The sequence below is a fragment of the Galeopterus variegatus genome, unplaced genomic scaffold, assembly GCF_000696425.1.
Source record: "Galeopterus variegatus unplaced genomic scaffold, G_variegatus-3.0.2 Scaffold547, whole genome shotgun sequence".
Taxonomy (NCBI): domain Eukaryota; kingdom Metazoa; phylum Chordata; class Mammalia; order Dermoptera; family Cynocephalidae; genus Galeopterus; species Galeopterus variegatus.
The window spans coordinates 96780-113758 of NW_007726658.1; the positions used below are offsets into that span (position 1 = coordinate 96780).

General features: G+C 48.3%; 1 protein-coding gene across 1 annotated transcript in view; it reads left to right on the forward strand.

Annotated features, from left to right (window-relative positions):
• TTC28 (tetratricopeptide repeat domain 28) overlaps positions 1–15406 on the forward strand; it is a gene marked incomplete at its 5' end in the record, with an annotated part of 57866 nt that extends 42460 nt beyond the window's left edge. Inside the window, 6 exons of the mRNA XM_008569951.1 lie at positions 1704–1935; positions 2622–2698; positions 4488–4511; positions 5326–5455; positions 8492–8599; positions 9953–15406. Coding sequence (XP_008568173.1) covers positions 1704–1935; positions 2622–2698; positions 4488–4511; positions 5326–5455; positions 8492–8599; positions 9953–11583 — 2202 coding nt within the window. The remainder of the gene's footprint in view (positions 1–1703; positions 1936–2621; positions 2699–4487; positions 4512–5325; positions 5456–8491; positions 8600–9952) is intronic.
• Positions 15407–16979: the final 1573 nt, after the last annotated feature.

The window sequence follows — 16979 nt, forward strand, 5'->3', positions numbered from 1 at the left end:
TAAGTCAAAAAAGGGTGACATATCCCCATACCGCCACCTGCCAAAAAAAACCCCCCAAAACTGAAATAGTGACATAAAACTTGTTCCATCCTTTTACCTTGCTACCAACCTGGAAGGCAGATTCAAATAATTTAGAACTCTTAGCCTCTTTAGAGTTTTGTGCCAGAAAGACCAGCCCTGGCCCACCCCATCTCTTCCTGGTCCAGTCCCAGTGGGTGGACAGTCATGCCACATCCAAGTGCTTTCCAACATCATGCAAACAGCTGCCGCATGGCCCCCTCACAGGCCTGAACAGTGCCTTCCAGACCCCTGATGCCTGGGCCTGGGTTTGGTGGTTTTTGATGCGTTTCTGATGAGAGATAAGTCATGCACATTTTGTAATCTTAGGGTCTGCCTGAAGGTTTTCTCAGGTCTAAAATTAATCAGTGTGTGAACAGGTGAGCACACTGTGACCTGAGAAGCACTCAGGCCAGGTTTGAGGTAGTTCACATGCCCTGAGAGTGCCGGGAGACTGTCTACACTGATGTCATCCTGGTCTGGAAACTGCACAGAGCCTTTCAGTTGCTCTGCACTAGGACCCCTCTCAGGTCCCTGTCACCCCCAAAATCCCTCCTTCCTTCCTTGCTACCATCCCCAGACTGCTTTTTTGGGTAAGGAACTGCCCTCTCTGCTCATTAGGCCTCCTTCTCCCAGGCCAGGCCTCTCAGCTGCCCACTTGGCCTTGAGGCCCCTCAGGCACATGTATAGGTTTTCTCTTCTTTCTTGGCTTTATCTCCTGAGGTGGGTCAAGTTCACCAGCCCCCATGGGCAGTGTATCTCCAAGGCCTGAGGGACAGCCAGGGAGCTGGTCATCTGTCCTGCCCAGGAATGCTAGTTTCCTCCTGGCTGGTGTGAGTGCACACTTTCTCCTGCCTGGGGCACTGAGCCCGTGCATCCCAGTGTTTCATTGTAAGAAAAGCCTCAAGTGACATTTTGGAAGACCCTCGTGCCCCTGCAGTAATGGCACATGAGCCTTGAGGCACGCATGTAATGTCTCAGGATGGACAGAGGTTTACCCTGGAGAGAGAGGCCTGCCAGGCAAAGGCCAATGCAAGGCTGGTTGCTTGTGCAGAGTGAACACAGTAGTTACCTGGGTGAATTTAGCCCATGAGTGCCAGGCACCTCTTTGAGCCCTGGAAGACAGGAGGGGTGCTTTGTGGGTGAGGAGATGTAGGTTCCAGAGGCCAGTGCTGAGGGACGAACAGTGATGAGTTGGAGAAGGGCATTGCCAGCTAAGGCCACACCATGATGGGCACTGTTTGGTGGGGCAGTGAAGGGGTCTTTTAGGGCTGAGGGTTATGCTACAGTGATGGGGAGCTGTCACGTGTTGTGGCGCAGGCTGCTGAGCTGAGGTTTGTTTTCAGACAGGTCATGTTAGTGTCTGTATGGAGAACCTGAAGCAGAAGGGGTGGGTTAGGGGAGGAACAGAGTCCTTCAGTGGTACCAGCCTTTGCTGGCTCTGAAACCCTTCCCCTCTGCACCATGCAAGCCATTGCAAGATGCTTGGCTCATGCCCCGTAGTCATGTCCTCAGGCCGGGCCACAGGGGCTCCCTGGGGTGGCAGGGCCAGCTTTGTTTCACCCCTAAGGCTTGTGTTCCCTCAAAGCCACGCGGAGAGAAGGCAGGCTGGCCTGGGTCTCTGACTCATCCCCATGCCCTGCCAGGTGGAGAAGTCCCTGCAACGCATCCAGAATGGGCAGCGCAACGCCATGTACACATCCCAGCAGAGCGTGGAGAACAAGGTGGGCGGCATCCCCGGCTGGCAGGCGCTCCTCACTGCCGTGGGCTTCCGGCTGGACCCCCCGGCCAGCGGCCTGCCGGCGGCCGTCTTCTTCCCAACTTCTGACCCAGGCGATCGGCTCCAGCAGTGCAGCAGCACCATCCAGTCCCTGCTAGGTGAGCCGTGGGCACAGAATCTGTGCCAGCAGGCCTGGGGCAGAGCTGAGGCAACTGAGGGACTGGTTAACAGTGGGAGCAGAATAACACCCCCCCCAAAAAAACCCCTGTCTTCATGAGGACATTGGGTCTCATAGCTAGGAAAGAGCCAGAGGGTGTCCTGAGAAATGACGAGGAGTTCCAGGCACAGCTTCCCCTCCTGACCTGTGTGTAATAGCAAGGCATCTGTGCTGAGCAGGTGCTGCCCGGCCCTGCCCCTTCCCAGGATGGCATGAGGTAGTGCTGGGCAAAACTCAGCTGCTGTTGATAGTGCCATTGACAGCTGTGGATCTGACCAAACCACATGGCCAACCCCAGGTTGAAGCTGGGGACACATGCCCAGGCTGCCTTTTGTGTTCCTCTCAGAGGGAGTGATTCTGCCTGAGCCCCTGAGGCGAGACCTGGGAATGCGACTGCACCTGGAGGACTGCAGCAGGGTCAGGACTCGCCCTGGCCTCCACCTGCCTTCCTTGGAGACCACACTCTTCTTGTCCAAGTCATACTCGAATGCACATGTCTGGCCATGCTACACTTTTGGAAAATGTCACCAATGCAGAGCGTTTCAGGCTTTTTCTCCTGGCAAGATGATAGGATTGTGGGTGCAGAGGCACCTCTGAATAACCTCCACTCTCTTTTTCTTGGGTTAGGTCTTCCCAACCCTGCCCTCCAAGCCCTCTGCAAACTCATTACTGCATCAGAGACGGGCGAGCAGCTCATCAGCCGGGTAAGTTGAGCCCGGATGGCTGAGCCCAGTCCTGAGGGCTGTGCTGAAATGGAAAGACAGAGTGATCTGGCCCAAAATAAGAACCTGCATGTCATTGCTTTTTCCAGCCTTTGTGATTAAAAGGAAAAGGTGAGGGCTGGGAGTAAGAGAACAGCCCTCCTGGCACGTGCTGGGCATGGAAGGGCAAGTTCTTGTAGCGACCTCTTGGGACACTGAGCCCTAAGAACATTGAGAGCCTTCACCTCTGGGGCCCCTGTCACCTGTAGTCTCAGAGAATTTCCTGAACCCTCCATTCAGTGGTTTCTTGCACCTTGCCATCCCCACCCCCAACTTTTCCAGCTGATTGACAAGTATTACAGCCACCTTCCTAAGCCAGGAGGGGTAGCAGGGCCACGGCTGGAAAGCTACAGTTGTTCCATCCAAAACTCATTTTCTGATCAGAGTATGTGCAACGCCAGAAAGAAAACAGTCACTGAGGCACAGCAGTGAACACAAAGCCAACAATGTGAGATGCTGCTTAGCAGTTTTTAAAGATGTGCTGTCTTTCAGGCAAATGTAGATCTAAGTCAGGAATTTGGAGGATTCTAGTTCTTGGAAGGTCTAATTCTTGTAAGCATCATGTAAGGCCCTTCGCAACTTGGCCCCAGAGCTTCTCCCTGCCCCTTGATCTTCCTGCCGGCCAGTGAGCATCTGGAACAAGCCCCAGGGTGACAGCCGGGTTTTGGGAGGGTATAACAGAAGAACCTGCACAGAGCAGGTTTTTCTGGTCATCTTGGAGTACAATAATTTGAAAAAATAATATACGTTGTCGGTTTCATTTTAAGCAGAACTGTTTCTAGGTAGAAATAAAGCTGCTCCATCTAGGACTAACCTCTGAAACTAAGTGGTGACTGGAACCTCCTATGGCCTGGGATTGGTTCCAGCCCCAGTTTTGAACGTAGAACGGCTTAGTGACCTGTCCCCTTTGTTGAGTTCTTGCTCATTTTGTAATATCTGTGTCACATCTCCTTGTTGTATAGCATCAGGGAGACACTTCCAGACATTGCATATTAAAATATCCTGAACCCAGGAGGTTTAGAAATGTGTGTTCTACAAGTAAAAGAAAGAATTACGTTACTGCATTTGCAGGACAAGGCTGAGAGTCCAAAAAAGCCAGTCGCTTCATTTCCTGCTTTTGGTGGGAGCACAGGGACTTTTTGCCTGATATGCAAAAAGACCCCAGGGAAGCATCCTGAGGCTGCCCCCGGCAGCAGACACCTGGTGGGCTTTTCCTGAGTCCCTCTAGAACGAGATATTGGTTTACAGAGTGGCCTATAAATGCCCCACCATGCCCCCTCCCTGATTGAGCCTCTACTGGTGAGGAAGGGCAGAGCCTGGCTGACCCTGTCCCAACCCCCTTGAAACTGCTCATGGCTGGCCTGAGTGTAGCTATTCATTTTCTTTTGTGTCCCCTCCTGACTCTTGCTCCTCTCCCTCCCCGTCAGTGGCGCTTCCTTTTTTTTTTTTTTTTTTTTTTTTAAAAGATGACCGGTAAGGGGATCTTAACCCTTGACTTGGTGTTGTCAGCACCACGCTCAGCCAGTGAGCGAACCGGCCATCCCTATATGGGATCCGAACCCGTGGCCTTGGTGTTATCAGCACCGCACTCTCCCGAGTGAGCCACGGGCCGGCCCAGTGGCGCTTCCTAAAGCAGTAATCAGCTCATGTTGCATAACAGCCTGTGCTTGAGTCTAAACTCTCTTCTTTCTCTCTCTTTTTCTTTCTTTTTCTTAAAATCTGCTGGCTGAAGGCTGTTAAAAATATGGTTGGAATGGTGAGTACTACTTTAAGTAGCAACTGTTGTCAGGTGAGCCCCTCAACCCTCCCATCCCTGCGTTCCCCTTGGTGCACTCGGAGCTCTGGCATACGCGCTGTCTACAGAGCCGCAGGGCCTGTGCCTCTGGCCCAGGCGGCCTGTCCCCTTCCTGTGCTCTGGCTCCCCCTTTCCTGCTCCACCCTTCTTGTGTCCTTGATTTCACCTTAAATTCCACCAGAACAGCAGGGGCAGCACCAACGTTAAGTGAGCAACACTGTGAGCCCACACAAAGACCTGAGGGGAGGCCACTGATCTGACACACCATGGACACTTGAGCAGGTCACCTGGGTTCTTCCTCGCGTACCGAGACTCTAGGATGTAATGCTGGATCCCTCTAAACCATTTGCCTCAAGGCTCTAAAGATGATGTTAAATAAAGAAGTAAAAACAAGAAGGAGGTGACTACTCCTCTAACTCACTTCCCTCTGCACCCTGGTCCCCTCTCCTGCACATGAGGGAAGGCACGGGGCTGGAAGCAGAACCCTGACTGTTGGCCGCCCAGCCCAGGAGGCCACCCAAACTTCACCACCCCGCACTTCACCACCCCAACCCTCTTGCCCACTGCCCCATCGGCTTCCCACAGAGAGGACAGACAGCAGGACGATAGGTATGAAGCCACTTTAAAAAGAATCTCAAATGGCACACAGATGAGAGGGTAATTAGCGATGGCAATGACAGGTGACATAAGATAACTCAGGTGGAGTCCTGCGGTGGGCTGGAGGGGAAGCAGACACGGGGCAGGATGGTGCTCACGGCTGTCCTCCCTTCCTCAGCTCCACCAGGTGCTGGTTCAGCTCCAGGCCGGCGAGAAGGAGCAGGACTTTGCACAAGCTCCTGTCCAGGTCTCCATCAGTGTCCAGCTGTGGCGGCTCCCGGGGTGTCACGAATTCCTGGCAGCTCTTGGTAGGACAAAGCATCCTTGACTTAATGGGTTTCTTTAATTCTATTTTTTTTTTCCTTTTTGTCTTTTTTCGTGACTGGTAACGGGATCAAAACCCTCGGTGTCACTCCCGTACCGCGACCGGCAACGGGATCGCAACCCTCGGTGTCGCGCCCGCACCGTGCTCAACCAGTGAGCGGACCGGTCTCTATATGGGATCCGAACCCTCGGCGGGAGCGCTGCTGCGCTCCCAAGCGCCGCACTCTACTGAGTGTGCCACTGGGCCGGCCCTTTAATTCTGTTTTTTAAAATCTGCTTTTTCCTCCTGGTTTCTGTTGAGTAAAGTGGTAGACCCTTAAGGGCCTTTTCTTAGAGTTTTCTTAGGTAATTTATCATTACTCAAAAATAGTTAAAGATTCTAGTGCTTCAGCATGATTCCCACGTGGTCCTGCAGCTTCATCCCATTCCCCTTGCATTATGATTTCATCTCTCTCATTTGTACTCATTACCTTAATGTGAATTCGTTAGATCCCAGTATTGTTGGAGGTCAAGCCGTGATTAGGAGCTAATGAAAACTTAAAATTAGAGTTATATAAGAATGGTTTCACTGGCTACTGGAAACTGGCAGGAAAACTACTGAAGCCACCTCTGACGTGGCCATGGGCACCTGGAACTGCATGGAGCAGGGTCCTTGTTCAGTCCAGGGGTCTCACTTTTCTTTTTTCACCATTTGTAGAACAGCTGATGCAGCTCTTGACATCATTGCTGTTTACTTATGACAGGTGCATTCGTCAATGAAACACAACAAGAGGCCTTGAGCCTCTGTCCTCCTTCTCCACTTAAGGGCCTGGTGACCTGCTTGGGAGCCATCACTCCACAGCTTCCTCTGGAACACTTGTTATGTGCCAGGCAATGCTCTAGGCACTGGAGATGCAGCAGTGAGCAAAGGGCAAAAAAGCCCTGCCCTACTGGAGTTTACACCCTAGTGGGAGCAGAGGAACAAACGTAATAAATGCAATAGCTCAGGGGCCCTGTAGAAGGTGGAGGGGCACCGCCACAGACAGAAGCACTAGGTCAGTGACTGGCTGCCGGGTGGGAGCAGGGAGCTAGGGCGGCCTCAGAGAGACCAGGATTTTATAGAAGGTGGAGGGGCACCGCCACAGACAGAAGCACTAGTTCAGTGACTGGCTGCCGGGTGGGAGCAGGGAGCTAGGGCGGCCTCAGAGAGACCAGGATTTTTGCAGGAAGGAAGACCCAGGCAGAGGGAACAGCCACACCATGAGGCCAGGGCAGATGAGGCAAAGGGAAGATCCTGTGAGGCCAGGGGTGGCCTTTGGACTTTAACCTGAGGGAGGTAGAGAGCCTTTGGAAGGTGACACAGTCTGACTTCAGTGTTACAGGGACGAGCCATCACACATGGTAGGACAGTGAATCCTTAAGGATCTTTTCTTCCTACTTGTGAAGCCTGGGTATCCAGTATTGGGCCATCTTTTCTAATCAATTTTGTAGATGACCTTTCGCAATCCACCTCAATTTAGGGCTGGCTCTGTTTGTTTTCAGATACATTGTCTTTTGAAATTAAAGGGGGAAACTCACAAAGCCCTTCAGGGGCTCTGAATCCCCTTGGACTAGACACTTGGCATCCTTTAAAAGCTAGAATGCTTGCTTTTTTTCTGTGGACTTGAAGCATAGTCTTCCTGGTGTAAGCATAGTTAACATATCTGAATAAATGTAGTCAGTAGCAAATGGAGGCAAGAGTAAGAAAGACCAGGTCCACGCCTGTGGCTCACCCTGAGGGCTCCTGGGCTTGGAGAAATGCCCCCTTTCCAATCCTCAGCATCAGCAGCCACCATCAAAACCCTTCACAGCCTTGCCAGTGATATAAAGGACTAAGTTTTACTTTTTTTGAAAGTAGAAAGATTTGAATTGGAGTAACCACATCGTTTTGGCAAAAGTAGAGGTTTCTTAATGGAAACATTACATTTATATTATTAGCCATTCATTTTTAAATGCTGAATTGTCTGAGACCTTCCTGTTGCTTTCAGGGACTGTTTATTTCTCAGTTCAGAGAGGAAAACGTCCCATAGCAACCAGAATGCTGAGTGGCTCCTCCAGTGAACCTAATTCCAAAGGGAATGATAGTGTCAGACCAGTATCAGAATCCTGGAATAAGAATGAAAAGATGTACTAAGGGAGGCTGAGTGAAGACTTTCACTGCTGAAGACTCTTCAGGCCCTCAGTTCTTGCCTGTCTGTGGATGCAGCCATTTTCCATGGCATCTGCACTTGGCTTCCTCCTAGGGAGATGCACTTGGGCATCTCTGTAATGTCGCTTCATAAGTCTAACTGCTGTGTCATCAGCTCGTAAGCCAGCCTCTTGCTCAGGGAGCTCCGTGCCGTCTCTTGTACCTGCTTGGAGTCTCATTAGAATCGTTAGAATCAGGGAGCAGCGCCCCTGGGCATGGGCTGAGTCAGAGTGATGTCCCTGCAGGGTGGTTCAGCCAAGAAAGCAGACTCTCCATCATCAGAGAGAGCTCACCTCAGAGCCCATGCTGGCTGACACTGAACACACATGCACACGTTGTCCTTGACCTTGAGCAGTTCCACCTTCCCAGGTACTAGCCTTAAATACTGCACCCAAGGCCAAATGGAATGACCATTTTTTGTTCTGGACAGTCTTTAAGTAGACTGTTCTGCCAAAGAATGTAAAAAACAGAATGTTAATGAACCATACTAAGTTCTGATCGTTGGCTCTCAAGAATGTAGTTCAGGGCAGGAAAGTGGCCAGTGCTCTGTGAGGAAACAGGAGAGTGGGCAGTGAGACCCGCACACAGCACAGACGGGAGCTGCACTGAGTGGATGTTCTGGGCGAGATGGCCAGACTCTCCCTGTTCATGTGACTGGCACAGGCACACAGGGAAAAGTCCAGACCCCAGTGCTTGCTGATGGGCCTCACGGCTGTTCCCATGAAATTGTACAAGGAGCCCTGTGGCTTTAACCATGTTCAGGATGTGGAATCTTCCCTAAGGAAGCAGATGTTTATATTCTTTGTTCCTCTAGGTTTTGATCTCTGTGAAGTTGGTCAGGAGGAAGTAATCCTGAAAACCGGGAAACAAGCCAACAGACGAACTGTGCACTTTGCGCTCCAGTCCCTGCTGTCTCTCTTTGGTAAGAGCCTTCCCTCCTGGGGGAAGCTACGTCCTCAGCTACAATTTAGGAAAGGGAAGAAAAGGGACTAAACATTATTTTGTGTATATGTTGGGGTTGTTCAAGAGCAGCAAACACAAACTCCTTGCTCTCATGGCACTTGCAATAAGTGGGGGAGACAATTAAAATACGTGTAGTACACACACTGGGCTGACAAGCACTATGAAGAAGCCTGAGGCAGGGTAAGGGACTCGAAGGAGAGAGGGTGGCAGCAGACCAGACAGAACTTGGTGACGGGACTCGCCTGTCCCTCCATAGGGCCGGGAGGGCGAGCAAGGCCTGACAGGAGCAGACACACAGGTCAGGCAGGCCTGGGAGGAGGTTTTCAGGACCGGGGGCCACACCCGACCTGACCCATGTTCTCAAAGGGCCAAGCTGGCTGCAGCGTGAAGAGTAAACGCTGGCCCAGATGGTGGTCATGGCTTGAAGGCAGAACCAACAGGGTCTATTGAAGAATGTGCATCATGACAGAAAGAAAGGGTGAATAGGGAGCCCTGGTTTTTGGAACAACTGCCATGATGGGATTGCGTTTGCTGAGGTCAGAAAAGTGGCAGGAGGAATGGGTCTGAGATCCACCTTGGTCATGTTCAGTTTTGAAATACCCATCAGACACCCACACAGGCAGCTGGTTGCATGAGCTGGAGTTCAGGAAGAGGCCAGCAGGGAGATATAAACGTGCATGGAGTCCCCCAGGGCTGTATGCAGGGCAGAGGGGAATAGGACCGTGTCCTGGCAGCACTCATATTCACAGGTCACAATGGTGAGGCGGGCCAGGAAGGAGTGGTCAGTGAAGGTAGGGCATGTCCTACTGCAGAACTGAGCGGTGAACACTGGATTTGTCAGTGTTGACCTCATTGTTGACCTTTACAGGAACAAGGAGCAATGGGGCTGGAGCTGGAGGGGATGACAGGAGTGGGGTTTAGGACTGTGAGACATCACAGGTTGCTCGCAGGCCCTGAGCCAAGTGAAGGCTGGCCCCAGGAGCACAGCCAGCCCTGGGCAGAGCAGGGGTCCTCCTGATGGCCTCCCAGCAACAAGGAGCAGAGTGGAGATGGGCCATGGTGGTGGAGGTCTGAGGCATGTGTGGCTGGCTGTGAGTTCCCAGGGTGTTTTTGTCCCTGTGTAAGATTTACTTCTTTTTCCAACAGGTCCAAGTTTTTCAGGATTGTAAGATTAATTCAAGTTGTATATAAGTAGCACTTACATAATTCTTTGCTAGCTTCTCTGCATGTAAAGATGTTCGTGATTTTGAAAGAAAAATCAAAACCATGTAGAATCCTAACTGCCCTTTGGGCACTTGTGTTTTGTGCTTAGATTCTACCGAGCTACCCAAGCGCCTCAGCCTGGACAGCTCCTCCTCCCTGGAGTCTCTGGCATCGGCGCAGTCTGTGTCCAATGCCCTGCCCTTGGGCTACCAGCACCCTCCCTTCTCTCCCACTGGTGCTGACAGCATCGCCTCAGACGCCATCTCTGTGTACAGCCTAAGCTCCATTGCCTCCTCAATGAGCTTTGTCTCCAAGCCTGAGGGTGGGTCAGAAAGTGGAGGTCCCAGAGGACGGCAGGACTACGACCAGTCCAAGAACGCTTACCCACAGAGATCCACCCTGCCTCGGAGCCAGCTGTCTCCCCCGACCCGCCCTGCCGGCAACAAAGATGAAGAAGAATATGAAGGGTTTTCTATTATCAGTACTGAGCCTTTGGCGGCCTACCAAGAAAACAGAAAGATGTGCTTCTCACCAGATCCCAAACAGTGCAGCATCGGGACAGCTGGAGGTGTGAAAGTTTCGGTAAGCTCCAAGGGGAGCATAAGCACTCCGAATTCTCCAGTTAAAATGACTCTGATTCCCAGCCCAAACTCACCTTTCCAAAAGGTTGGAAAACTAGCAAGTTCAGATACAGGAGAATCAGATCAGTCTAGCACAGAAACAGATAGTACCGTGAAATCTCAAGAAGAAGGCAACCCAAAGCTTGATCCACAAGAGTTAGCCCAGAAAATTCTAGAGGAGACACAAAGTCACCTCATTGCAGTGGAGCGTCTTCAGAGGAGCAGCAGTCAGGTGAGCAAGAGTAATAGTAACCCAGAAGATGGCATTTCAGTGCCACATAATGCTGCCGTCTTCAGAGCGTCAGAAACAAGTGCGTTCAGCAGGCCTGCCCTCTCCCATCAGAAGAGCCAGCCTTCGCCAGTTACTGTTAAACCAAAGCCCCCAGCCAGGAGCTCTTCCCTCCCCAAGGTGAGTTCAGGGTATAGTAGCCCCACCACCTCGGAGGCATCCATCAAAGACAGCCCAAACCAGCACAGTGGCCAGCCATCACCGAGCTCCGACTCTCAGACTTCCCTGGTGGACCAGCCTCTCTTTAAACTGAAGTATCCCAGCTCTCCTTACAGTGCTCATATCTCCAAGTCACCACGGAACATGTCCCCAAGCTCAGGCCATCAGTCTCCTGCTGGTAGTGCACCATCCCCAGCGCTCTCCTACTCCTCAGCCGGTTCTGCTCGTTCGAGTCCTGCAGATGCTCCCGACATAGACAGATTGAAAATGGCAGCCATTGATGAAAAAGTGCAGGCCGTCCACAACCTGAAGATGTTCTGGCAGAGCACACCCCAGCACCCCACAGGACCAATGAAAATATTCCGTGGGGCCCCTGGAACGATGACTTCCAAAAGAGATGTCCTCAGTCTACTAAACCTGTCACCTCGGCACAAGAAGGAGGAAGGAGTAGATAAGCTTGAACTTAAGGAGCTGTCTTTGCAGCAACATGAGGAAGCACCACGAAAAGCCCCTCCTAATGGACACTGGCGCACCGAGACCACCACACTCAGCACGCTGCCACTGCCCATCGGCACCCCCACAGCAGCTCCGCCACGCCCTTTGAGGCTTCCTTCTGGAAATGGCTACAAGTTCCTGTCCCCTGGAAGATTCTTTCCTTCATCCAAATGCTAAAGCACCTTTTATACCCACTGACTCAGATGCAGTAGCTGCAGACAGGGGTCTCGGTATCCACGGCTGCCTATTCCTTTGTCTATGCACAGTCACTCCACACAGCTCACCATGGGTGGGCTCTCTGGGTGAGGGGCACTACCACGCCCAATGCTACCACACACGGAGGCACTTCTGGGCCAGATTCACCAAAAGCCAGGACTTCTGTGGGGTTAGTACAGGAGGCTCATGGAATTTTACACACTACACCAAATGTTTACCTTTCAACTCCCTGCTTCTCATTTTTGATGTGATTCTTCAATAGGATTTTGTACAAAAATGGTCATGGTTCTGGGGTGGGGAGTAGAAAGGGAGCACATATTTTGCTAAGAGGTATATATGCAGTACCTTTTCTATCCAGAAACCCAAACAGAGCTTTTTTAAGGCTTTCAGGTGCTGGTTGGGGGTGGGATATATAAAATCTCTCTAAGTTGAATTCTACATGAAAGTGATATATTAGCCAAAAAGAGAATAATGATTTTTAAAAATGCCAATGATCTGTAATTAAATTGTAGCAATTTTGGTCTCACAATCTAACATCACAGCAACAATGCAATAATTCATGTTGAGTCAGCGTTTCCATCCTGAACTCTGCTCTACTGAGCTCTGCAAATGTCCTTTGGGCCCCACTGTCAACCAAACTTGAATTTTCTTACAAATTTATGTAAGTCTTACCCAGGCAGTTTAGAACTATGCAATTGTGATTTAAAATGCAACTTTGTGCTTTTAAAACATTATTGACCTTTTTTGTACATGGATGAACAACTTGGTTTTATTATCAATAGTACTTTGCATTTATAGCTATTATTTTTAAAAGCTCAAAAAGTTTTTTAAAATGTCAAATTTTGAATAGTCATCAATAAGTAATTATCAAGTTTGGGGGGAAATGTTGAAATAATTCAGTTCCCTTATAAGCTTTAAAAAAAAAAAAAAAGTTCCCATGGCTAACTAGATTTAACCAGAATCTAGACTTCCAGCTCCTATTCCCTTTTATTAGCTGTTTAACTTTATTCTCTTTTTCAACTCCAAGCCCTTAAATCTTCTACCTAAATCCACTGCCAGGTTCCCACAATCCTAGCCCCCAACAGTGTGAGCTGCGGCCAGACCCTCTTTGCTGTAGCTGGCCGCCTTCATTCCTGCTTTTTCAAGAACAAGCCCCTCCCCTGGCACAGAAGACAGTGTCCATATCCTGAAAAGCAGGGGGCCTTTTGCTGAGATATACATCCAAATTATTGCTAAACAAGGAAATTTATCATAGAAAGCGAAAGTGGACTTTTCCTATAGCTACGCCAGCATATAGCACTTAAATTATTGCCAGCTGGGGCGAGACAAGGGAATAATCTAGTTAGGGGTAACCATTAATTTATTTTAATAAGAAACTGAAATGCTGAAAATCATATCACTAAGTCTAGTTGGAGAATTTAAACAAGTATCTTTTAGATCATTATAAAATTGAAATCCTACTATCCTCACTGTGAGGGTACAGCACACAAAGGTGGACAGCCACCTGGCCCAGGACACCAGCAACACATGGAGTGGACCTAAGGGGCCTGGCAGGAGGGGCGGTACCGTCAAGCCCCCCAGGTGGAGTTTACCCTGGGTAGGATCTCACTTTGTCAGCATGCACCGACTACTTCACCTGCCTCGGAACAGAAGAAAGGACAATTTTTACCCAATTTGTGTTTTTCTCCTGATCTACGTCATAGCGGTTTTTATGTTTAACCCAACAGCCATGTTGACAAAAGCAAACAATACGGATGTCACATTCTAACCCTGAACCCAACACTGGAAGAGAAATATTTTATAAAAAAGCAGGCAATTATGAGGATGTTTTTATATTAGTAGGGAAAAATGGTCATAAAAGTACTAGTGTAGCAAATGAAAGCCAAATTTATAGCACTGTGCATTTAGGTAGCAAAATCAGGTCCTCAACAACAAAAAATAAACCTCAAATTTCTAATCTATATGTGGATGGCTAGGCTGTCCCTTTCTCAACAAATCTCTCAGCCTCTTTCCCAAGTGCCAAGGAGCCCTGCAGTAAAGGCCTGGGGTCTGTGCTCTCCATCCGTGAGGATGAGGCTGTGGCCCTGTGTGCCTGTCACTAGCATACACCTTCCACCACCCGGACCTCGTCCGTGGTTTTCAAGCCAGCTAGGAGGACTCGTGGACTCTAACCTGCTGTTAGTACCAAGTACATTCTTGTTTTAAGTTTCATATTGAAGAGCCAAATGGTATATGTGATTTTTTTTGTCCTAGATATGTTTTAATGAAGAGAAAACAAAGGTGATAAAATGATAGGACCAATCTAAAGATCACTGTAGAGTCACGGCTTCATGTTTACTGTCAGTCTTTGTGTTTATATATAAGTGAAATGGACATAAAATCAAAGTGAATTTTTCAGGCTATCCTGAAAAAATTATGCACTCAAAATTATGGGTGACTGAATAATTCACAAAGATGTCTTTGTAGATTGGGGTTGGCAACTATGACCCACAGGCTAAATCTGGTCAGCTATCTGGTTTTTTATGGCCATGAGCTAAGAATGGATTTTACCTTTTTAAACAGTTGTGTAAGAACTTACAAATAATCTTGATTTTGCCTCTTGGCCTACAAAGCCTAAAATATCTAATATGCGGCCTTTTAGGAAAAACTTTTCTGACTCTTGGTATGCATGACAGCAAACACTATTGGAATAATGCTGTGTTTCTACAGAGTAGAGTGTCAGGTAGTGGGTAAGACTGCCTGGTGTGCACAGGAGCCCTGAGCAAGTGACAGCCATGCGGATATGAGCAAATGACTCCTGAGTAGCCCTTTGCTCTTCACTCCACTTGGAAGGAGTCAATGGATGTGAGTAGAATTTAGGAAAATATTTTTTGCTTACCACGTGCAGATGGCATTGGACGGATTTCTTTATAGCTCAGGAAACTGGAATGCCCTGCCGACTCTACTACATCACTGAAGACAAGCAATAAAACCTCCCCTCTTAAGAAACCTTGGCCCAACCACAAAGCAGGTAGTAGACTCTAACTTAATTTTCACCAGTAAACTACTTAGATACTTTGATGATTTTTAACTAAGTCAGAATACCAAGAGAAAACTAGCTACTAACACTTACATTCTGATCGACATCGGTGTGCAGCAAAATGATGGTTCTCACCTCCAACCCACTTTTTAAATATTCACGGTCCGCACTGATAACTTGCTGGGTTTCAGCAGGACGCAGATGCCACCCACAAGGTCCTGACTCTGCTGTCATCATGTGAGCATTGCAGCAAATCCCTAGTCCCTGCTGTCCACTGTCTCCCAGCCACGCACACTTGCACAACCACAAGAAAACTGTAGCTCTGTTAGTTTCAGTTCAGGTTGGAAAAATACCATGCAATAATCTGGCTTGTTTTCAGTAAGTGGGAAAAAAGTGAAAATTGTATAATTTTCATCACATATTTTGTTGTTTTATCTAAAATGATTGTACATGTGTTTTGTGAACTGGGCCCATTTGTGCCAGATTCTTCGAAGATGTTCCACGTCAGAAACACCTGTGGTCCCCTCTTCCCTCCTCAGATGACTTCCTCACTTGGCATTCACGCTCCTTATATGCAGTGTTAGCCATCTTTGGCCTACGTGGACTGTTTTTGTAAATTACACAGTTTCCAGACAGCATTAAACTTTTTATATTACAAAATTTACCGTGTAAAAAGAACTTCATATTTTTATTGAGATTGCTAAGGCACTTGGCCTTCCTTTGTGATTTCAGTGTCTATTAAAGCATGAGTTCCCTCGGTTTTAAGTGCTGTGTCTGAATCACTTTCTATATACTTTCCACACTTTCTAGGTTTCTTTGCAATATATAGTGGCTGTTTTCGATTAATGAGTGCATATTGCTGTAGCCTCATGTGCCTCAGGAGGACAGCAGGAGAAACTGTATAGTTGAGCACTCCTGTGTGTCTCTGGTCCCGTGATACTCAGTACCTGTTGGCTGGGGGGACAGGGATAGTGGAGGTGGTGATTTAGATAGCTAAATGCTTCTGATCTTCTGTACTCACAGTTGGAAGGCCAGAAAATTCTACAGTTGAATAAGTGTTTAGACAAACAAAAACAGACTTTATCACCTATATCTAAAGAAACTTCCAAGGAAGAATTTCAGAAAGGAAAACAATACTATATATAAAAGTCTGAGAAGCATGAAGGAACAGTGAACAAAGAACTAGGTAAATGAGGGCTGGCCAGTTAGCTCAGCTGGGTAGAGTGTGGTGTGGATAACACCAAGGTCCAGGGTTCAATTCCTGTAGCAGCCAGCCAGCTGCCTTAAAAAACAAACAAACAAACAAAACAAAAACAAAAGAAACAAACCCCTAGGTAAATATGAATACATCAAAACAAATGACTGTATAAAAAGAATAATGTCTCATTGGGGTAATTAAAAAGAAACTAGACAATAAGATGTAAAACGAGGGATTTAAAGTGTAAATTTGGAAAGAGAAGAAAGATTATTTTTAGAATAAGTTAAATATGCATAATGACACACAAAAATAGAAGTAGAGGGTTATACTTGCAAATGAGAAATACATTAATTTTAAAACAGTCTTGGTTGGTCTAAAGGAATAGAAAAAGGAGGGAACAACAACAAAAACCATCTAAAAAGCAGGACAAATATAAAATAAGATGAAAGGTGCTCTCTCTGCCCCCACCATCTTGCAATGTGAGACCCTTGGGTTACTGTCACCACCACCAGATGAACTTTGGACTTCTCGGCCTCAGAAAGTTTTTGAGTCATCGTGAGAAAAGTCTTCCCCATTACAAGAAAACACTCCCAGGTTTCCTTTGTAGGCTAGAGAAGACTGTTGTCACATCCAGAAAACTTCATATGAACATTGAGTCCAGTGGCAGCCCCAGAAATAATTCACAGATTTACTGCAAGCCCAGAACTGGGCAGGCACCATTCTAGAGCAGGAACAGAAACTTACTGCCACTTCTCTAGCACGGCCAAGAGCAATTGGGTCATGAGGTTCACTTCTGGCTTCCATGATGGAGTCAGGGTCCTGGAAGAGAGAACAGAGGGGTGGTCAAGATGGAGGAGAATGTGGGCGAGAAGAGAAGAGGCAGCAAGAACAGACGGAAGAGAACGTATAGACACTCATCCACTGCAGACTTCCTCAGTTTGTCTAAGAGTAAACCACTGAGAAAATTTAAGAAATCCTTAGCAGGCAGCTCTGGACTCCAGTTTAATTTGCAGATCCCCAGATACAGACCATAAGAGGGTAGAAGAAAAGTTTTTTCTTCCCAATATTTCCATCTTCCCGCACTCCTGAAACAGGAAAACAAACAAACAAAAAAACCAAAAAAAACCCGGTGTCACAGGG